The sequence below is a fragment of the Xiphias gladius genome, chromosome 20 (assembly GCF_016859285.1).
Source record: "Xiphias gladius isolate SHS-SW01 ecotype Sanya breed wild chromosome 20, ASM1685928v1, whole genome shotgun sequence".
In the NCBI taxonomy this organism is placed as follows: Eukaryota; Metazoa; Chordata; class Actinopteri; order Istiophoriformes; family Xiphiidae; genus Xiphias; species Xiphias gladius.
Window position 1 is genome coordinate 6,839,612 of NC_053419.1, and position 24,651 is coordinate 6,864,262.

Genomic DNA, 24,651 nt, shown 5'->3' on the forward strand with positions numbered 1-24,651 from the left:
CCCCTGATTTAAATCATAAATGTAATTCTTTTTTCTATTTAAAATCTTGAGGAGATTTAACGAGACAAACGAGATGACACCCAACTAAGGCATTTACTACAAATCCCCTCATGCTCAATCATGTTCAGAGTTAAAGAATATTATGAGTTAAACAGCTCATCAGGCATATTTATAAGTTACATTATTTGATTTCATCAAAATTTATGTGTGAAAACAGCTAATTTGGACGCTATTTATGAATTTAGTCAGTGTCATTATTTATTCAACAGCAACTTGTACTTTCATACTCGTGTAATGATTTTGAAAGAGAAGATGTCAGATTTGTTTTGATTGGTATATTTGCATGATGTCCCTGGGAAATGGTTGCATTATTTTAGACAGTATCTGTCTAGTTGGAAAGATGTGCATTGCACACAGTGACATCCAACTAAGTTGCCAAATGGTCAACGTCTTGACTTGTTTCTGTCGTATAGTTGTGATATTGTTTGGATTAATCCACTATCTAAATAAAAGAATCGTTTCAGCTCTAAAACCATAATACTATATCTGAACAGGCCGGTGGCATGATGTTCACTTAGATGCTGCTGCTTTGTTGAAAGCTTGTGAATATTATTTTCCTTAGCATCACGCTTTCCATATCTGAAAAGGAAGCCCGATATGTGACATGCTCCAGTGTGTTATTACACACATAGATGTAGTATTTTGTTGAAAGTGGTAAAAAATTTTGTGCACTCTCTTGCACAAAGAGAGGCTTCAGATGTTTTTGTCGGGTGACTCTGTGCTGCTCCAAATTGTCCCAGGGTCCATAAACAGCCAAATGTGCTGAACCTTATCTACTCACTTATTCCTATTCAGTCTGAAAAAGAAATTGGTGTTTACTATCTATAGTGTAATATATATTATTTTTAAAGATCTGCATTAAATTTGTGGGTTGTCAGCTGCTTGGAGTGAGAGGTGAAGGACCTTACCTCTACTTTAATCTTGACGTCTTCACGTGTTGCTATTAGCTCATCCAGTGTTTTCTGGGCGTTTTCCATGTGACTGCAGTACTGACCATAGATCAACAACCTGGTGAAGGACAAAATTCAAAAACTGTTAGTCTAAATACACTATCACAATTTGTCACCCTTCTGGGAATGTATAGAGGAATTAACACATTTTGACAAAGTAAACAACCAAAATAGCTGTGAGCGTTTGACCATGGCTCCTTCTGCCAAGCCTGTTCACACTGTGCCCCGAAGAGACAAGCTACATCATAGGGTGGTCACACTCACATTACCTTAATAAGGACTGGACAGTAATGGGGGCACAATCCACACACCACACTGTCTATCATTAAATATATAACTTCAATACATCCTTTGAAGGGTGTCTGTTTGACCAAACGCATTTTTCCCGAAAGTAAAGAAATCTCTTAAAGCAACCCAAGACCCAATTTGGTCTATCAATCAAAACTTCGGAAAAGACAATTAAGGACAGTTCATAGGTAAAGCTGTTAACTACATTCATTCCCAAAAGGCCCACTGCATATTTTTATTGTCCTGTGAGTTGGGGAGCATGTGGACTGTGCAAAACCTAGGATATGGTTAATAATCCAAAAATGAGGCTTAATAAGGACTACAAATCTTGGTTAAAAAAAAAAGAGATTGCTGCTTTAGTCCACAATTAGCTTTGAACTGGTTACTATCATAGAGCCTTTAGGCATCGCCCCGCCCATTAATTTCAAGATTAATAACACAATTTGAAAGGTCAGCCTGAGAGTCATGTGGCACTATAGGGGGCAGATAAATGAACATGTGAATAAATTTATTATGATTAGGAATATATGTGAACACCATGAATAAGTAATGACTGGATTCTGATCCCAGGGCGATATTTGGAGGGGCGGCATCCTCTTGCCAATACACTGTAATCACAGCGCACTAATGAAAGATGCTGCTTTATATCAGTTGCCTTGCAGAGTTCCTCTTATCAGCGTGTGAAGAAAAAAGTATCTTAATTCCGAGCAGTGAGGATATGAGGGCTGTGTTCATTAGATATTACAATGGGACCCTGACACAGATCTGTGGGTTCAGCTGGGAGGGAGTTCAAAGTCATCTTGCCTGGAGGATGCCGCTGCACATGGCACACATTCCTCTCACTGACTCACTGAGTCAAAGTAGGCCATTGGCACGGCTGGTAAAAAGCTAAACCTCCTCCTGCTGGAGTTGGCACTCCAGTCTCTTAATCTGAATCTTGAATGGGGCAAGGCGGCGCAGAGAACTGGCACCCCGAGCATCCTGGCACAAAGAGGAGCACTACAAACAGACCAACGAGGGAAAGGTTGGATGATGGAGCAGTGGTGCAACTACAGGAAACAAAACCGCACGATTCCTGCTCTTTCCGCTACTTGTATACACACCTGCAGTATTTGTGATATAACTCATTTTAAGTTTCATTTACATGAGGATCACTATTTTTGACACATTTCACTGAAAAATACCCAGCAGATTGGTTTCAACTGATTCTCACTTCATGGCTTCATGCATCCAGACGTTGTTGTGTTTCTTGCTGCAAAACGACATGGTCCGTTGTAGTTTACAGTAAACAAGGTCCTCATGTGATAACCACAGATGTGAAAATCGTCCATTAAAAGGAAAGTGAAGATCACAGGCTGGTGAAAACACAAATAATGTGCTGATCATCCCTCCATGTGAGTAATAAAATTACAGTAAATGGTTAAACTACAGTGGATGGGTTGCAAATAGTACTCACTCAGAACTCACTCAGATTTAGTATTCCAGACTTTTTTTTTTTTTTTGGACACTTTTAATATTCAACATAAGTTTTTTTTTTTCTGAATAACTGAAAAAAGGAGCATTGTGCATACAAATATTGGCTTGTCCATTAAAATATAGTTAAAACAAATACTGACACAACTCTAAAAGTTACGGAATACCATATCTAATAAGGCTTACTTTAATATTGCTGTAAGTAGATTTTAAAATGATGCCAATTGACTCTGCTGCTCCCAAACCAATTAAGTACAAACTTCTGAATCTTCTTTATTAATTCAAACGCATCGCTTCAGACTAATAATTCTGCTCTAAATATATTTCTAAAATGTTGAGACTGTAAAAATATGATGTAAATACATGCCCTGTTTTGTCAGAGATGGAAATCTGAACACTGAAGCAAAATCTTCTCCCTAAAAGTTGCATTTCTATCACACCCATTCATCAGAGATCGACCAGGGATGATCCCTGGAGCTTCACTGGAGCCCGGGCAGAGTTTTAACAAAGGCCCCGCTGCAGTGAGGCTCCTACCCTGGTTAAACTGGCCCTAGGCTAACAAGCCACTGATTAAGACTTGATCCACACTTGGAGAGACAGCTCCCCTTGGCTCACGCTCCTCCAGGACGACAAAGCTATTGAGATTAATGGGAGCCTTGATCAATTAGAGGACAGCAGGCGGACTGTGCAGTGCTGTGAGGATCCAGGGGTACGTGTCAGAGACACACATCATATAGTAAGTTATCAGGACATGATGTGAGATTAGGGTCTTCTTTAAAGAAGCTGTTCCATGTCAGGAATGCAAAGGGCTTAAGCTATTGGTTTGAATTTGGGAATAACTGTAACTGTTTAAGTGAGAAAACTTGAGAAAGATGAACAAAAGGAAGGTGAAGCAGCTACTCCCGAGGTTACACAGAACAAAAATGTTCAAAACTTTTCTTAAAGGGCTTGTTGTACAATGTGTGAAGGCTAGATTTTATGGAGTTTGTTTGCACGCTCATTTATATTCATCAGTGGGTGACCTTAATAAGGAAAATTTACTCGGAGGAACCGTAATTATGTTTTTCTCCGTGCAATGGCAAGAGCTAATTGAATGAAAATGATTAAAAGAGTGATTTGTATCCTTATCTGTCTGGGCTGAGAAGAAGGCCATCTTTTAGTGTGTGTGTGCTTGTGAATGTGTGTCTTCATGTGTACCACTGGGTGCGTGGAGCAGGCAGCTTGTTCTCCATTGCCTGAAGGCTGAATCTCTAAAGTTTCAACTTGTAGCAAACAAACCCACGTCCTGTCAGACAGCCAGCAACATGATTCTCAGATGAGATGCTCATTTTAGTCTCTTTTAGCTCCTAGCTTTGGTTCTATCGCACATTTCTTATATGGTTCAATCTCAGCCCTCTCATCAACCCCATTTCCTCCAGGAGCGGGCAGCTGTTTCAGCAAACAAGCTCTGATAAACCTACTGTACGTTACGTATTTAGCACCAAATGGTATACAAAGTTAGCACCTAGCTGAAGAAAGTTGTGCATCTGGCAGCTAAACAGCCACCCAGTCTGGAGTTGGTGGAGACCAAACCAGAACTCAATGGAAAGTGAATACTGGACTTACATTCATCAGGGAGACACAGACACAACTTTGAATGAATGCTAGTGTTGCCCTGCGTCAGCTGGATGTGTAACTGTTTCATAACATGTTAGCCATAGCATGTTGTGAGGAATAAAACACAGTTTGTTTGGGTGTTAATGTAGTTCTTTGTAAAGTTCACAGAAGATGAATGACAATAATTTAAAAAAAAAAAAAAAGTTTGATAGATTTTCAGTGCAGAAAAAGAATGACTGCATCTATTTCTGGCATCAAGATATAACATCCACTCTTTAGACGCTATGTTCTGTGTAAATATGTTTAATAAAAGCCTTTCACCTGAGACTCGAGAGGCTATTCAGAGGCTCTGTCCTCAACAAAAGAGCTAATGACATACAAGCAGACTGCAGCATGCATCCACTCTTGGCCCAGTCAGGCGTAATTAGTTCGTGATACTGTGATAGGTACACTCTTTACTTGACACCTCGTCTGGATACATCGCAGTCGGAAGTCGGAGCGACTCATCATTTCCCGTTTTCTCCTTGTATTGCTGCTTGAATATTAACACTCTAAAAGACTGCGTTGTATATACAAGAAGAGAAAAAAACCCTTACTCTTAATTCTGAAACAGTATCTTCATTAAACTGCAAAACTTAGGGTATTGATGAAGCTCCTTATCAGCACCCTCTTTATGCATTTGAGCAAACATCAATTTTCCCCGCACTGATAAAAATGGAAAGATGAATAAGGTACGATTTCTTGAGAAAAGATAGAAGCTGTAGAGAGAGGATTATACGTTCAGGGAGACAAGAAAGACAAACTTATCCCAGTCCCTGAACTAGCAGGATGGAGCCCATTAAGTTTTAACTGTTAACTCGCAAAAAAAGCTGACAATTTTTTCTCCAAGTCGGGCTAATTGGCAAGTTTTCACTTGTGCCATTAGAAAACCTACAGCAGTTCAAAATTAGAAAAGAAGTTTGCAAACAGGCTCAAGCACAGGCAAAAGGAGAGGCAATACAGCAACCTCTAAACAGCAGAGTTGTTGGAGAGTTTTCCTGCGGGTTGGAGAGTTTGCTGGTGCAGTATTAACTTGCTATTTATATTCTTTTCAATGCCAGTGATATTGCCCTGCTGTGCTGGCCTCTTTCATAATAAGGATGCTGTTGTGCATGTTATTTCTCAGAAAATGCAATTTTGAGTAACTGTGCCCTCGGCCCCCACCCTCGCTGAGCCCTGGGAGCAGAGTCAGGCAACTGAGGAAATCTCCCAGCAAACTAGAAGTGACAGGCTGTGGAACCAGCTAATATTCTCTGACACATGGCATTGGGACCCCCTCACCTCCACTCAACATACCCGGCACACAGTAAATGGAGGAGAACATAGCGCAAAGACCTCCAATAAAAAGGCTCAGAGTACGGCTATGATTAGGCACAGTAAGGATATCTGGGAGCCAGAATACTATGGAAATGTGTTGGGGAATGTCACAAATGAGGATATCAACAAGAGGGAACTTTGATGCCAATTTAGTTTATAGAGCTTCTTCTGAGTCTGCTTTTCCATTCAGCCTGGTCCTGGCTGTTTAAGAATTAAGACGTCGTCAGTCATAAACCAGTGACATTTTCAGCATGGCATTCAGTTGAATGAGAAATCAAAAAAAAAAAAAAAAGAAATGAAAAGAAAAGCTTTTCCTCTTTTGCACTGACGTGAGAAAAAAGATACAAGCACATTGTTGTAAAGGTCACAGGGACTTACAAGCATAGATGACCATATTATTTATGCCAAGCCAGGTCCTGAGGAACATTGCCAGGACGCTTGATGAGCGCGGTGCTGTGTGAGTCCAAATCCCCTGGTCACTCTTGTTTATCGCCACAGAGAGACAAGACACCACTTTGGCCCATAATGAGGCAGGTAAACGTGCCAGTCACATGCAGAGAATCAAAGCCGGTGACGCACAGAATCTGCAAATCTAATGAATCGTTTTCTTAAAATAACCCTGCGTCACATTTTGGAAAATGTCGCTGAGGGTAAAGATTAACAATGAACGGTATATCATTAGCAAATTTGTTTATGAATAGGAGGTAAATGTTAGATATTTCTGTCAGAGATAGAAGTATAGAATCCAGTAAAGAAATGGTTTCCCAGTTTGGTGTGGCAGAACTTGACTGGTCTGCACAGAGCCCTGGTGGAAAGCTCGTAAAGAAGAGTGGGGTTCAGGTGTCCACATACCTCTGGTCATTAAGTGTAGTTATGTTACCATAAAATTAATTTGTGTATTAAGGAAATTTCTACTGTTTCTTTTTAAACATTTCTTCCAAAAAAAATAATAAAAATAAAGCAAATCATGCAATACTGTGCCTGAGACAGTCAAAGAAAGACAAAATGACCCCCGGCTAAACAAAATGTCCAACTGATGTCTTATTATGCATTTATTTGCAATGATTTTAACCCCAAAAAGACACTCTTGACCAGTTTTACTTGACCAGTGAGTTTTTACAGAGAACACTCAAAAACAACTTTAGACCAACGCCCATCAGGACAAAAGAGTAGGTAAATCTACTTGATAAACAATATAAATAATGCAACTGTAGAAACTACTGTTTCTGCTGAACTCTTTTCTTGTAGTTTCCCTGTTTCTGCCTCTCCATGCACATCTTCTGAGCTTTCACGTGACAACCTCCCAGTCCTTTACAGGGACCTTTGGCTAGCTGGACCTTATCTGAGATTGCGTGCAAATTAAGACCTCAAACCACTGCTCGATCAGATCAGAGAGTCAGATGAGCTAAATGAGGAAGGAGATACAGTAGGAGTGTGTACGTGCGTGTGTGAGATAGAAGGACAGAGTATGTGCCTGCCTCTGCCTATTAGTAGGAACAGAGTCTCTTGTGTCACAGCAACTTTGTGTTATATGGCCCTCTAGGCTTAAGGAAGAGGCCTGCCATGAGCTTATTACCTATGCAAACTGACGTTGCCCATAGAAATTCTGTGACTCTATTTCAATGTTTCATGTTGGAAAGATGAGGACGAGGGAGAAACGTGTTCTATCATGATCACTGTGCAGAGAAATATAATATGTAATTATGTATGCAAGAACAGGTACGCACACACACACACACACACACACACACACACACACACACACACACACACACACACACACACACACACACACACACACACACACACACACACACACAAACTCAAACATGCAGTGAAGTGTGTGATTCACTCTTGCAGTACTGGCTGTATCATTCGAGGACAGTGTCATATCCATAGCTGTGTATGGGATCATGACTGGGGCCAGAACCTATCATCACCGTTATTACCATGACCAATGAAGCAGCCACACTCACACACAGCAGGGAGGGAAATCACTACTCCCCTCAGGGATGCAAATTATCCACACGTTGCTCAGCAAATGGGCAAGAAGAAGACCCATCTGAGATAAAACTCCGTTTGCCAATAAGCCTCAGCTGTTTTCTAATCCCAATACTGCAGAAATTTCTCTCTTATCAAGTCATTTTTGTATTTAAAAACTTTCAAATTTCAATTCAGTATGTTTCCAGTATAAATATACTTGTTGCAAGAATCAGTTTTTGAAAATGAATGGAGAAGGCAAGTGGCTGCACTAGAATAAAAAAAAACAAAACAATTTATTTCACCTATTTTAAGAGATTAAAACTTAGAATTAATATTACAGACAAAATTTAATTATTAAAAAGATTTTTGAGGTTGCAGCAGGAGAATACATTTCAAAAGTTGAATGAAATCCAAGTTGTTGGAGCAGGTATGGTGCATATCCAAAAAAATGATATGGTAGAGTGAGTGGAAAGACAACTGTACAGGAATATGAGTGTGAGAAGCTAGAACAATCTTAAATGGATTTACTCTGATTGTTTTGGTTGCATGGGGAACAATTGGTTACATGCTCTCTCAGCCTTTTCCTCTAACATGTTTTGTTTTAATTGACTTATTCTTTGAACACTAATCCCATCAATCCTCCAACTCTGTGGATGCTCAGCTGGATGCAGCCTCCTGAATTTCAAAGGGCAGAAAAAAATGCTGTTTCCCCTAAACTATAAAGGGATTTTAACTCTTTGTGCATAACATAACCCAAAATTGCACAACATATATGTAGACACACGCCATATATGAGTTTAAAGTTACTAACCTTTCCTTGAAGTCGAGGAAGATCTTCCCCAGGCCACTTCCTCCGCTGACCATGTTCAGGTCAATGGCTCGCAGGAGGGCAAAGTGAACTTTGATAACATCCTGAGTAAAAATCACAATAAACATTAGATGTATTAGCCTGATGCTTATACCTTCCTTTATACACTGTTGCATACCTAGATATATAAGATCTATTCATATTGTAAATAGTTATTTTCGAGTATATTAGTTGTGCCAAATCTATTCATCCAAATGTTCAGTACAGGATGTCCCTTATATATTAGTTTTGTATGCCCTATGATTCAGATGATTACAGTCTTCTTAGTTTAACATATTCTAATTACGGTCTATGTCTTGGCATGTGCAGAATCTAAATAAAAGTAACTGAAGTTGTAAAGTTTGTAGAGTATTCATTGTTGTCCACTATATCCTGCATTTTAATGGAAAATGCATGCATTAACAATAATTCTCATGAAAAGACCAAAACCAACAACGTGTTAGTCTGGCTCTCAATACTTTCTGACCTCCCCAGCCTCAACCCTGACCCATTCATTCCTCATTCCTAATGAAGGAATACATTCTTATAAATGGGTCACAAATACACTGTATGGGCACTGTAGTTTTTAGCAAACATTACTCAAACAGAAATAATAATTCATCTATTGAGGACTATTTTCAGCTGCAGATTAACACACATTTGGTGTCTCTAGTGAGTATTTACAGCAGCTGGAAGGGTATACGTGGGACTGACTCAAAATAAACTACAGTAGCTGTGTTCATTGTAATGGAGCAGCGGGTCACCAGTGCAACAGTGTGTCTCATTGATGCCCTTTTAATAGTTTTTGGACATTAGCTCAATGGCACAGAGGGATATATACTTGTTAGTAGGATCAATTCATTGTTGGTTTTGGTCTAGTCTTATCCTTTAAGTTAACCATGACGGCATAGCTGGTAACACTGGTTTGCCAAACATAAATGAAAAACAAAGACTAAAAGACAATCCAATGTCATTTACATAATATATTTGGGAGTGTTATTTTTTCTAAGTAAATTACAGAAACACTGTACAAAAAGTAGTGGATTGGATGGAAAGAGTTAATTGCTCAAGATATACAAACATACTCATAGAGAACAATGGATACAATAAAAGATTCTGGCGTATACTTGGAGTTCTTAAGCCTAGTGTTCCTTTGGGTGTAATCAGCACAATACTGCAATGTTGCTTTTTGCGTTCTTGTCCATGAGCCACTATTTTTTCAGAGTTTTCAATTAAAATGAAAACAAATTTTTTTTTTTCTTTTCCATCACTGTGATGAAAACACTAAACCATAACACTTAAATCTCTCAGTACTGTTAACATTCATTCAGCCCTCCATACACTAATTGAGTTATTCAAACGGTGTGCGACAAATCCAGGCATGCTGTATAGACACCCTTTTCTTTGCTTGAGCAGTTACTCACCTCAAGGTTGACAAAGATAGCCTCCATATCCTGTGGACTCATGACTTGCTTCAATGGGATCATGTAATTCTTGAAGAAAAACAAGAGACAAATCACCAAATTTTTTTTAAGAGTATTTTGATAGATCTCCTCTAAAATATTGAATACAAACTCTGACTTAACAGTTTTCATGTCAAAAATGTATTGATGAAATGAAATAAAGCTCTGTCCAAGCTTTTAGCAGATCTAAGGACAGCACATCTGAAAGGTAACTGCAGCAATAAAGAATATCAATACCACGCTACACTGTAAAAGATGGAGCCACTATATTGCTGTTCACAGGGTGTGTGGAGTTATTTAATTTCAGGCTATAACACTGAGTGTGCCATAAATACATACTGTACAGCTGTTCTCTATGATGGACTTATGCTTTCAGAAGAAAAACCTGCCTGTTATTTCTCTAACATTGTTTTATGGTTGTCACATTCCATCATCATAATAATAACAAATAGATCAACTAAGAAGCAATGAAGAGATGACAGGCTTTATTAACCCCAACTCAATTAAGCTTAACGAGTCCTCTGCTCATAAGAAGGTTATTTATTCTCATTTAGGTTCGTGTTGTTCTGATGCGGGAAGCACATTTAGTTTAATGAAATTAGTGGAGCAGATGAAATCTGTCAACACAGAAACTGATATGTTGCCAACACCAATCTTAACAATGGTTCATTAACACACAGAGAGCTGGTGTGTGAGTGAGAGTTTATGATTCTTTAAACAACATTTGCTGTTTTATCGTGAAGCTTCTTGACTTTGTTGACATTTGTAGGCCAATTAGGGGCCAATGGGGCCAACAAGGTAGACAATATACGGTGTAGAGGACAACATAAGGCGGCAAGACAAAACAAAACAAAAACAGTGCGAAGACAAAACTAACAGCACAAAGAAAGGACCAAACTCTGGAAAGACAAGGCAAAGACAGTGCAAAGACGAAGCAAACAGTGTTAAGACAAGACAGAACAGCGTAAAGAGTAATGTGAAGAGTTTGTGCATTCCACAACCCTCTTAAGAAATTTTGTGTGCAGGAGGCAAGAACGTGAATAAGGCTTGATGCTTGCCATTCTGCAAACACCATGTAATAATAAGAAGCGTAAAATATGTCCAGGTTCTTCTGTCCACACCAGCAGACTCTGCAAGCAACCTGCCAAAGCCCCCAATCAAAACACCCTTGGCCCCCACTACATATGGAAAATCATAAGAATATCCCAACCTCTGCTAGATGAGATTAGTTTTTGGCCAGTTATGCAGCAGTAACACAAGGATAAAATGAAGTGACTGTGTTGGGCAGGAGAGCAACGCACCAGTGAGAGGTAGGGATGTTGATGACTTTTAGAAAATAATGTAAAATTCTCATCTCAGAATTTGAGGAGCTGTAATATGTGTGATCTAGCTATGTATGATGTAATGTATTACTTTTTTCACACAACTTCCAAAACACTGGTTGCCAGCACAGTATGTGTGTGTGTGTGTGTGTGTGTGTGTGTGTGTGTGTTTGTGTTCATGTAAACTTAAAAGCCTCAGGGATCAGTGTCTCTTGCGAGGGCTGAGCAAATAATAACCATATTGATCACCTCCTGTGACATTTGTGCTCCCAAATCAATCTGCCAATAGCTGACATTTCCATGCTGCGACCTGGCCCACAGGCCCGAGTCATCAAGGAGGAAGAGGTGACAAAAGGAGACTAACACAACCCTGCTTGTACCAGGATAAAAATGCACACTCAAATGCTCTATATGTACACATTGGCACACGCTGACACTCACCTTCTCAATGTCCTCTAAAGTCTTGTAGTACTTTGCTTCAGTCTCCTGGATCTCCACTAAGCAGCAGTTTCTCTTGTCATCTTCTGTCATACCCATTTTCTATAGTGATGAGACATATAATGAATCAGGACAATTTGGACTGCATGATTTATATGAACTCCTTATTTGTACCATAGTTCACTGTCTTCATTTTTTTTTTTATCATCAATGTTTGCCATTTTTGAGTGAGCATCTAATTCTTGGTGTTTCAGTGACGATTTTTCTTGTAAATAATATTTGTATTAAAAGCTATAAGAAGTAGCATGATATCGATATAAAAAAGATTTCAAGCTACAGCCAATGTCCCACTCAGTATTTAAGTTTGTGGCAAATTGCAGATACAATGTGACATGACTAGTCAGTAATTTAAATGAGCATACCAAAGGTTTTTCATTTTTCAGTCTGTTTACTGCAATTCAAAGTACGTCACAGCTGACCATTTTGGTTTCTACTTATTCACAAACAGGGGGAAATCTATTAGCGGGATTTCAACATTACTTGGGTTGTGTAATCCATCAAGCTGTATTACTAATATGGGATAATGCAGTGCAAACTTTTCCAATCAGCTTACACATAAACTGCATAACGTGCAAACATAATGACAAAAATCAATGCAGACTTGATGTTCACTGTGAACAAAATTATGTTTATTCTGTATATTATACTGTATATAACTAAATTGCAACAGCAGATATGCAGGAAACATAATTGCTGGCTAGATTATGGTCAGAAGCAACGTATTTATTGAATGAATGAAGCGCTATGTTTATCAACTGCTGTGGCGTCACCAGGAGGTGCTCGGGGTGGATCGCAGGCACATGAAGTGCACAACTGACACATCAGAGACCCGAGTTTGCATCTTGGTTTTCGTTAAAAAACACACTGTGTCTGAAATCACTGGGAACGTTTTTCTGTATTAAACCAGACCATGATCTTTCACTAACCCCAACAATGTGCTGTGAGTACCTAAACATAACCACGGCTGTAGCAAGATCGGCTATTTTGGTGGCATATAATTACGCTGTCTTTGAATATTTTATGGATATGATCTGTATCAACATATTTGCGCCTTGCCAAATATGTCAATTAACAACATATCCTCACTACATTAAAGCAATAGCTGCTGGAACAGAAGGAAAAACACATCCAGCAGGCTAGACCGTACACTTGCAAACCTAATTTGCAAACCTAATTTCCAAATCAACTTGAACCAGATAAAAATGTTCACCTAGACTGATTGACTGCAGTTGCTGGCATGGCTTCAGTAAAGTGAGGTGGAGATGACACTGACTTTGTAGAGGAAGGGAAGCATGTGAGCTAGTGAGCTTATGTGTGTGCATGAGAGTATGTGTGTGCCGGCAGACATACATTTGTGCAGTATATGTAGATGAAATTACAGCCATGCAAGCAGATTGCACACCGTAAGGGAGGGGGAGGAAGGGGAAAAGATACAAAATGATCTACATGGAGCGTTTCTCACGAGGCCTGATGTCTAAGCAAGCCTGTGTGTGTGTCCATATACACATTCATTCTTTGAAAGAACAATATCCTGTAATGCATATTGTAAGTGAGCCACCCTAATGACCATGGTAAAAAAAAACACACACACAAGATTGGGGATTTTTTCTGTACAGATTTTTTATGCTGTGGCTATGATATGAGCAGCTCAACAACGGCTGTCGATAACCAGTGCTGATACAAAAACTGGAGATAACAATGCAGAAATGCAAGTCCAGTCCAGGCCTCAATGTAATCAACCAATCAGAACCAGCCAGCAGAACGCCAGTAGGATAATGTGTATTTGTCTCATACTTTGAGGTTTAATGTGGCAGCTGGTGGTGCTCGCTGACATCAAGGTAACATTGTAGTCCCCGAGCTGAGGTCACAAAGTCTCCAATGGGCCCTGAATCAGACTTTGGACCAGATGGGGTCGCCTTTTCCCCTATGCACGGGCCACTAATCTAACTGGCTGATTATTCTCCTGGGATGCCATGAGTTTTTTTTAAATGAAGTGGTGGAGGGAGATAGCTGAAAGGATGGGGTGAGTCACAAACACAGCAGCACTCACCTGCAGGTATCTGATCTGCAGCATGAGAAAGGCAAAGCAGTGCTAGTCAGAGGTCAAATTTATCGCCAGTTATGAAAGAAATTTAACGTGAAGAGCGTTTAGAAAATATGTCGTCATACAAAAATACTGTACAACAAAATTAAGTGTTGTCTGAGGGACACCTGGTAAAGGGGTGCGTAAGAAAATGAAATCATGCAAAAGAAAACTCCTGAACCCTGTCAGCGTAGTTCATTGAAAATAATTAAAAATTCAGTTATAGACTTTCACCTGGAATAGGATTCACAATATGACAAACACTTGAGACAACTACATTATCAATAATTGATAAAAACATCCACAATTATAAAAGGGCAGTGTTTACACACAAAGTCCTCACCATGGGTTGTCGTACTTCCACCTTAATGATGTCCTCATAGATGTCATCCCCATCGTCCTCACATGGCACACAGTCATAGATGTCGTCCTCACCCAAGTCATGTTCACTGGGGAAAAACAAACACACATGCACGCACGCACGCACTTTAGATAAACAGCTGTATCTAAACACAACCTTAACTCAAAGGGTGAATCCCTTTAACTCTGCCAAAAAGGGCTCATATGTCACCTTTAAACTGCTCTGACAGCAGAAGGACACTGAGCAGTCAAACCACTACAAGCTCATTATCTTTCACGAGCCCCGCCTGTAGAGAGATATTGTTGCAGGCAAGGGGACACAGTACCCGATATTCACAAACCTCCACTGAATTGCATTACTGAGTGGCATTTCCCTTTAATGAGTTTATGTTGCTTTGGCACCCAGCTAGCTAACTGACCTTTAATTAGGCAAGCAGCCAGCAGAGCACAGGCAGTTACTGTGGAGAACAGCATCTTCTGGGAAAGATGCTCCTGCTACGGTAGCTCACACTGTATCTCCCTCTGCTCTGTAAACACAATTATGGTTTGGGAAACTTGTTGAGGCTGTGGAGATGCCTCAGCAAGAAAACACTTTGGCAATGGGCCCATATCGATGTAGATAATAAACAGGGAGTTTTAAGTCGCAAAAAAAGGAAGTAAATGATTCAATACTATAAACAAATGAAGGTAGTAAGAGCTGCCTTATAAACCATAGAGAGAACCATAGTTAAAACTTGCCACCTGCTTGTTTGTTTAAACTAAATTCCATTCACTTGAATTGTATTGTGGGGGATGCAGCTAATGTATGATGGTGCGATGGATTCAGTGAGTTATCCTGAGGCCTACAACTCAAGACCCATTTTTTAAGCCTATATTTGCACTAAAAGTATGTTAAATTAGCTGTTAGCAGTCCCTGCAATTTACCAATGGATGTGCAGACAACCATCACTAAATTACTTTGATACTAAACAAAACTTAAAATGTGGTGATTCTAAGGCAGGTTCTAGAATTATAAGGTTCCAGAGGTAGTGTACTCAGTGATTTGTAGGTGGGTTTATGGACATTTATTCATGATGGACAATGGAGCTGATAATATCCTCAGAAAGTACAAGTGAAACTCAATCTAAAAATATGTGTATCATGGCTGAGTGTTCAGCTTTGATTGAGATATGACTCAGAGAGGGAGTGTAATTTTTGGCGTAACTTGCAGCAATCCGGCGCTATTGGTTTTAAAGTATCTTGCTTCCGTGTCACAAGCACTGCTGCAGCTTCAGCTCTACTGACAGTGTTACAGTCCCTGCTGTTTTTAGAACAACAGCAGGCACTTTTACCTTTCCTCTCCAGTTTTTTTAATTCGGGGGAAAAAAATTAAATAGAATGTTAAATGATTAAATGATTAAATAGAATGAATAAATAGGGATTGCATTGTGAAAGATGCCAACTCCTTCTACCTGCTCATAAAAGGACCGAGGTTCAGGTTCGGCAAGCGTCCCCCCTGCTTACATTTTCTTGAGCAGGACACTTAATGCCAGATCATCAGATCAAGGGATGGCATGCAAGAGGAGGATTTCTGTTCTTGGTTGAATAGTGCCTCATCCAAATATTTCTATGTATTATCCCCAGCATGTGAACCCACTTGGTTTGAGTATTCTTGAGAAAAATACTTCATCCCTGACTGAGTAATGGGGGCCAAAACCCCTCTGTCCTTGCAATAAACCAATCAGGTTCAGACCAGAAGATCTAATTTCACTTTAAGAACCCTAGAATGGGGTATATCTGGGTATAAAAAATAAAAAATAAAACAATAAAAAACCAGGCTGTTGAATTTTCTCCACTGTGACATGGCTACTTGTGACATTCTACATCTGCAAACATGTCTAAAGCATTCCTACTTTCACTGTCTGTGTGAGAAGGGGATAAAAAAAATGACAGAAGGCAGAAGTGCCCTAAATCAAATATTCGGCTTTGTCGTCATGCTTGTGCGTGGGGTTGTTTGAAGTTTTAATTGAGGTGGCTTGGTTCACTCTGAGCAATGTGCTTTTTCTTTCTTCATTAAGTTAGAAGTGGCTCATGTTGAATACTGAGAAGGCTGAGTGGGAGGACAACGGCCAGCCGACTTGGTCCCATCGGTCTTTTCTCTGAACTCTGAGACAACAGTATGCTCCGCAGAGACGGATGTGTTGCATTGAGAAGTTCTGGGAAAGCAGATGCTGTATTTCATTTTCCTGTAATCCCTCAGAGACTGTAGGCTATTATGCGAGGGAGGTCTAGTGCAGTGATATGACTATGACCTATGGAGAGATCTGAGTGAAGCAGGATCTCCAGGGAGAGCATGGAGGAGGAGCTGAAGGGCAGTCCAAGAGCTCTTTTTATAAAGTAGTAAATATTATAAGAATAGAAAAACATTAAGAACTAGACAGGCACTAGGTAGAGTGCATACCTTCGCCAAGGCAAAAAATGCCTTATCTTACAATGTCAGTGAAAGTGATTACAAAATTCCTGGGTCTGCCCCTTTAACCAGATCTGCAATAAAATTGGACGGGTTCTTCCCTGGCACATGGCCCATCCCTCCACCAAGTTTGGTGCAAATTGGTTCAGTACCTTTTGCGAACTCCTGCTGACAAATAAACAAACCAGCAAACAAACTAGAAAATTTGCTCAGTACAGCACAAGTCCTCCACCAAGGTTAATGTCAAACAACATGCACCAGACTTCAGAGGAAAAAAATCAAATTCATAGTAATTGATCCTGGTCTGCCCCAAAATTTAATGGGTTCTTCCTTGGCCCATGACCCATCCCTCCACCAAGTTTGGTGCAAAATTGGTCCAGTAGTTTTTGTGTACTCCTGCGACAAATAAACACACAAAGAAACCGATAAACAGATAGACACAGGTGATGACAATGAATTATTTTGACCTGGTTTCCATCATCTATATCTATTGATCTCAAACTTATACTGACATTAGTGATAGTTTGTCAAAAGGAAATATTCTATTGATTAGTGATGACATTTAAGCCCCTTCTTCTCTCCCAGTTGGTTATTTTGTCATTGTCTAATACTCCTTTGGTCCAGTCAGTCAGTTCCAGATATTTGTAATGATCTTCATCAATGATTACTGACTGATCGCTGCATTACACTGATGTGGTTGAGGGCTCGTCAGGCTTGAAGAAAAGTTTCCTATCGGCAGGTGATTTCATTTAATCCTCCCTCACCTCTTCCTCTAATTATCTTATTTTGTTTTTTTTTTCTTTTTACTAATCCTCAATACACGTCACTTGTGTGATTGCTTGTATCTGTTGGTCCTAAATATGCATTGTCCAATGTTTAATTTCGACTGAAATTTAGACTTCTGAATATCGATCATCAATCTCTAGATTCTACAACCATCTTCAGATTTCTAGCTTCTTAAGTGGCTAACTGTTTTCACTGTCAATATGCATTGATCCTCAAGTTATATTACTATAATGAACCCCATAACAAGATCTTTATGTAGTAACCTGTAAGCTTGACCTACATGTTGTATATATTGAATATACTGTACTAGGTTTCACAGAATTGAAAATGCTGCTGCTGACGAAAAAGCCCATGCTTGTTTTCAAATGATTTAAGGGCTTTATAAGCTTGAGATGTTTGAGTTTCTGTGTAATTTATTGTGAGGACCAATTTGAGCTTTAGACCTTAATAGCGAGGACAACTGAATTGGACAGTGAACACATTCTTTCTCAATACTATGAGGTTAGGATAGGGGATAAAACCAGACAAGTATTTGTGATAGTTCAAGTCATCATCCTTAAAATTTCATGAAATCAAACCATGTTTTTTCAATGTATTTATGTTAAACAATTGGATATGATTATACTATAAAGTAGTTTTCATTGTTAGCAGGGGCGGAGTGGGAATAAAAATCGGCCTGGGACTTTTGACTCAGACTAAACCAACAAAACCCATCTGGACACACCATGACGTACCTGCCATGTCACACGTTACAAGAATCACGTCATGAATGGAGGTTAAATTAGATATGTTGATTTGTAGAACAATACATGAGATAAAAAAAACTGCAAATTAATTATATTTATAGAATTTTGCAATGATATGGTCCAACTTTTATTTACACAATTCAATTATAGGTTCAACGATGATTTTATTATTGTAGATTGTGAAGAAAAACTGTATGAGTAACACTTTTTCATATTACAGTCCACATCTACAGCGACAAAGTAGATACCGTCTCAAAAATGACCATATTACAGAGTCGACACAATAGCAGTTTTAACAAAAACGGGACACTAACAAGTAAGGCAGCTATTCACAGCTGTTCAGTTTGTATTGTATTACATTTTTCTGATATACATTATATTTACATATATATGATTTCTAATATTTCTGATGAAATAAAGCGATACAACATCATCCTGTTAAATAAAGTCAGACGAGCTTCCTGTTGTCTTCTTCCTACCACTTATGCTGTAAAACTTGACTGGTGTTTGTACTAGACTCACTGGGAGCTGTGGTCCTGAACCCACTCTGCTCCTCCGCCTCTCTGGTGTCTGCTGAGTTACTGCTGCTAGATGCACAACTATTTGAAGCAATGTTGATTTTTCTGGATTTTAACTTCTTTTCTCTGGGCTTTTTAGCCAGATCTTTATGTTTTTGTTTTTTTTTACTTTGTTATTCATGTAAAACAAGTCAGCACTCTGTCAGTGACTGTTACTGGTAGAGACCGCCTACATGAGATTTAAATTGCCTTCACTCGTACAAGTGATTCACAGGAAACAGACAATTACCTTTTTTTAAATTTTGGGTTCAAGATTAGCAAGGTTAACATTGCCAGGGCTCACATAATACAAGTATGTGTGTGTTTGTGTGGTTTACGAGAAAAAGACAGAGGAACACGTCTTACTAGTGTTACCGAAACTGACACATTGCAACTTTTATATCCCTTTTGTCTCTTGGGCTTTGATGGGCATTAAAAAAAAATCATTCAAATCCATTTATGAATGTGTGTTTGTGTGTGCAGGTATGTGCTTGTGCATGTGTATGTATCACGATGCGTCAGTGAGATAAAGAGTGGGAGCAGAGTCCTGAGGACTCGGGAATTAGGTCTAATTTTCTCTCTGATTACACAGTGACAGGCCACAGGGTGTCCAGTGTGTTTGCACGCAATTGGCCTGCTAGCCTCTGCTCCCAGCCCTCAATGACATAGAGTTAAAGCAGTGAAGGAGGGTCGGAGTATGATTCACCATATCAGAGCTACTGAGCATATGTCGCCAAAAGCTTGGCTGCTTTACAAGTTCTATTAAAATAATACTGTTTCTTTTATAGAGGAAGGTTCATAATGTTTATGTTAAGACAATAAAGTTGCTGCAATCTAGTTAAATATAACATACTACGTCTTCAAATAACATCAAATGATTAGCCAGCCAGGAAGTACTACTGTTGGTTTAACAATAATAATTACTTTTAAGAGAAAACTATCAAAATATGATCATTAAAAATTAGATCCCTAGGCTCAGGAGGGTATTAATTAATTCCACAAAGACAACAGTGAAAAGCAATTACTCCCTGATGTATGGATCCCATAACATTACCAGCTGTTAAAAAGAATAATCCTTTTTATTTCACATTTAAAACTCAGACTGCAAAACATAACACTTGCAATGCATAAAGACAGCACTGAGTATGAATGAGTAGAGATGCCAAGATATGATTGCACTGTCTGGGCTTGAGCATAATTTAGGAGATTTAAGTATCTGATGGCCCAGAAGATAATCACCAGCTTCATGTCAGTAGTGTTGATGTAAGGCACACTCATACCGAAGAATTTGGCAAAATAAGCAAAAACATATCCTGGCAACAGAATACTGCATAGACAAAATATTTTTATCCATTACTGCAGAGCAGCAATTTATTCACATGTGCATTGAGATATTATCTAATTACCCTCTTCTTGCAATATGCGTGTGCAGCATACATGTTTGTATGTATCCCTGTATACATGTTTCATGTGCAGCAAGTTGTTTTTTTTTTAATGTATTATAACTCAAATATTTGCGCTTATTTTACTGTGAGCATTATTATTTTAAACCACAGATCATGCTGGAAATAACAGATTTGGTAGTAATATGGTAGTGGTAATATGTAATGTAGAAATAAAGGTTGTTATACTCCTTTTGCTTTAGTTTAAAATAAACAATAAATACATTTTAAATAAACAATAAAAACAAAAATAAAATTATTCTATATGTTCTTACTGGCCATCTCTAGTTACGAAAGAGTTAATTTTGATAATGTTTATGTGGCTGCATTAAGTTTCATTTAAAAAATAGGTGACTTAATACTTTGTAGTAAATAATACCTAGATTTAGCTGCATCCATTTTCAAGCTATTGATTTTTCATGCCAACATGCCCAAGGGATTAATGGAGCAACATAACTTGCAAAAGAGTGACACAAAGGACTTGTGACACCGTTTGCTTCGGAATGGAAATCTATATGTGTCTTTTGCAGAGGGAAAAAGTCCCCTGGCGACTGTGCCCGATCCACTACCATTTCATGCTTTGTCAACTCCAGGATGGAGTCATTCCAGACGAGGAGGACTCTGAGTTAGGCAACATGAAGACTTGACATCACAAAGCTAGAGGGAGGAAGTACGAACCAGGCTTACCACATTAACCTGGGAGACCTCAATTAGTTAGAGGCTGGCCTCTACCTGACTCAGACACTCCTGCAAACAGATATGGTCTAGCAGAGTGCAAACCGGTGGCTCCTTTGTAAATGTATACTTACACCTATCTCAGAATCTCCATACCTTTCATTTAGAGCAGCCATTTCCAGGTCCGATCATACTGACGGCCTAAAGCCTCAGTCCACCTCACACGACCTGAATTCTTCTGACATGATACTGTAAATATGGAAATCATCCTGCGACCTCTACCAGACCTCTAAAATGATACAGTGTCAACCCCAAACGTTCCCTCGCGAACTTAGGGCAAAGTTGCTTGCATGCAGCATCTTTGGCAGAAATATCTGATAAATGAGTTATATCTTTAAATACCATCATTACGTTGGCGGAGACTGACCTAGCTATCCTCAGAAACTCTCCAAGGTCCACCAGTTCAGGTCTTTTGGCTGCTCCAGATCACATGAAAAATGTTGTTCAATCTTTAGCTGCACGGCTGCTGGAACAGTCTTCCTTTCAACATCTGATCTGCTGGCCCTCGTTTTTTAAAGCTCACCTCAAAATCCAATTTTTATAGATTGCTTTCAATAGCAGTTAATATTTGTCTAAGCCTAAAGCCTTTGTCGTCTTACCACTGAACGTAATGATTGATTTTTATTGTTCGCCGTAATATTCTGTTTTACTTCATGCAGCTTTATTTTCTCATGCTAAATATTTCAGGTGACAATATTTCCGTTTTATTCCTTACATGCCTTTGTTTTTACGAGACCATATGTCCTGTCATTATACTGCTGCCTTCCTCTTGGAGGCTCTTATAAAGTACACCATCCATAAAAATGACCATTATTACTGTGGTAAGGCTGTCATTGTCTTCTCCCTCACTCTTGCAGTTCAGTCATGCACTCACAGCAAATCATGCGTGCATCAATTTTTCAGGCTAGTTAATAAGTCTTTGAGAGCAGGGTTACTGCTAGCGTGGCCCATGTGCTAAGTGTGTCCAACTGTATTAGGTGCAGAATCTGCTGATGAATCAATTATGCGTCTGTCCAGTGATGAAACGAAATCCATACATGTTCTATGTAAAAGGTCATACTGCTCTGCAGCCGTGGCGTGATTAATTAAATAAGACCCAGCCCTCTGCACCTACAGGTTACACAAAGAGCACCTTGCTACAATACCACTGACCATTTCAGAATAACAGACGGACTCGAGCTTCAGGGTCGTTGGAGCTGCTGCCATGGTTACAGTGGCTGAAACCCAATAGCCGTCTGAGGAGATTTCGCAGACACTAAAGGTGAATACAGGTAAAAAATTTCAGTAATACATATCACCATGAAACTTCCCCAGTGGATTACTTACATTATGAAAATTAGTTTTTGTATTACAAGTTTTATGAAATTTTATGTTTAAATATGCATATTGGGTTCTAATCTAATTCAAAATGCGCTAATTTGAATACATTTCCAGACCAGATATCTAAACATTGGATAAAGGCAGGTTTAAATTTCCTGTTTCATTTTGTTGGCATATTAGAGTCAAAGGAATTTAACAGAGGGGATTCTGGATATCTCTTTTTATCACTCCATAAATCAGAAAATATTGTCAACGGCCATAAAATATCAATTTTTGCCATGACTTTAGGACTAAATATGATATAATTGGTGACAACTTTCAGAATATAGTTAGGAATAAAACTCTGGTTTATTAAAGTGTTACTGAGGAGGAGATTTCTGCCTCAGTATGAGAAAAAACTCATGCTGAGAAAACGGCCTTTAAAGATATGTATTGTAAAACTCTGTACATTTTTATCGGAAATCATTATTTACGCTATTATGGACGATACAAAGAAAATGACCATGTCCGGAGCCGATAATGGTGTGCAGAAGAGAGAGAACATCTCAAAATTGACAAGTGCATGGAAAAACTGTTTTTGCCTGTAGTGTCTTGCCTTGAAGACATACCTGCAGCTACAGAAAAAACAATCAGGCTTTAAAACCTTACTTTCATGCTCACTGGTCGACTCGGTGACACTTATCGCTATGGATACCATGCACTTGCTATAGCCACTGGATCTTTCAATGGTAATTTACAAATTTGAGTAACCAGTATTCTATGCAGGTGAATTTTCTTTATGATGGATTTAGAGTAAAATAAGGAACAAGGGAGCTAACTTTAGTCACTTCGAGATTTCCTGATGCATTTTACCATGTCAGTAGATACAGGGACCAGCATGAGGACTCCTTTTTTGATACAGATCATAAACTTGTCTGCTCTATGAGTTTTATGCAAAATTCTGGACTCAGAGATTTAGGCCGTGGGCTGCAACTATATTTGTTTACATTTTGGCAAATTGGCACCATTAAAAGTATGCAGAATTACCTATTAGCAGTTTCTGGATGTACAGACAACTACCACTGGATTATTGTTATACTATAGAAAAAAATGTGATGATTCTAATCAATATCTGAAGTTTTAAGGAGCTTTTTTTTTTTTTTCTTACTTGTATGCAGATTTATGGACATTTATTCGTGATGGCTGTTATGTGTACCTATGTGTACAGATTTGACTGATTTATAACTTGCAGAATACAATTTTTGATGCAACTTGCCATTGCAAGTTATATGCACCAGTCCCTTTCACCTCACCTCAGTGTCTTTGCCTCGCACCTCTTTCTCCACTCCACCATCACTATGTTCTTTTCTTTCTATGCAAACACTTTGATAACTGTTTTTTGTTTATAAAATATTTAAATCAACTTGTTTTTAGTATTTCTTTTAGTCTCTTCAGGATCACTTTTTGTGCAAGACTGAGTTCAGTTTTCAAGATAAAGGGCCACGTTCTAAGCTTGCAGGGCTGCATGTCTGGCAAAGCTGCACTCTAATCCAGTATTAGCCTGCTTGGCTGGCACTCCCCTCTAACAAGAGCACATTCGTCATTCCCTAAAGAACATCACAATCATGTATTCAGCAGGCATATCTATAGCTCGCATGCTCTCCTCTCTATCTCCCACTCTCCTCCCTCCTATCTCTCTGTGATGAATGACACCCATCTCAGAGCGGTTAACTAAGTAGTCTCCATTAATCTGAGTCGAGGGCCTGCTGTCACTGCTGGAACCGCTGCCAACGCCGAGACCCCATGACTCCCGTTCACACCCTGCAAAACCCACCCACCCACCTAACATGCACCAAGCCAGGCAGCCAGCCACTGAGGCAGGCAGAGAGGCAGCCAGGCCGAAAGCCAGAGCAGCGCTCGTGTCACCATGGTAACGGGCAGAGTGACAGAGGGCTCCACGCTTATGCAATTAGGCGGTTAGAGAAAATTGGAAGAACTGGCAATCACAGTTCATTTTGAGACATCAAAAGATATGTTGTATATACATGATGGATAGAGAATTTTTATGAGCATCCAAATATGCTCTTTATATATCCAGAAACGTTTCTGTATTTATTTTGACTATAAAATAGGAGCCTGTTTATTATAACTTACAATGAACAGTGTCCTTTTGCAACAGGAAAGCAACAACTTTTTGATCTGCCAGAACACGGAATCCGGTTGAAAATGAAAGCGACCTGAGGTTTTAAAAATCGGAATATTTTGTGACAGTAGCTAAAAAAGGGAAAACGATCTGTCCCAATGATGTGAGTGTATCGGTGAGTGTAATTGGATTAATCACGTTGTGGGGACTTTAAA

The 24,651-nt window shown here is 39.1% G+C and overlaps 1 protein-coding gene across 9 annotated transcripts in view; it reads right to left on the reverse strand.

Moving 5' to 3' along the window:
• Positions 1-24,651, reverse strand: part of vav2 (vav 2 guanine nucleotide exchange factor) — a 197,300-nt gene that overhangs the window by 24,157 nt on the left and 148,492 nt on the right. For all 9 annotated transcript variants that reach the window (XM_040157774.1, XM_040157772.1, XM_040157770.1 and 6 more), the window contains exons 5-9: positions 14,263-14,368; positions 11,780-11,878; positions 9,978-10,046; positions 8,518-8,618; positions 969-1,068 (exon numbers count right to left, since the gene is read on the reverse strand). In XM_040157774.1, coding sequence (XP_040013708.1) covers positions 969-1,068; positions 8,518-8,618; positions 9,978-10,046; positions 11,780-11,878; positions 14,263-14,368 — 475 coding nt within the window. The remainder of the gene's footprint in view (positions 1-968; positions 1,069-8,517; positions 8,619-9,977; positions 10,047-11,779; positions 11,879-14,262; positions 14,369-24,651) is intronic.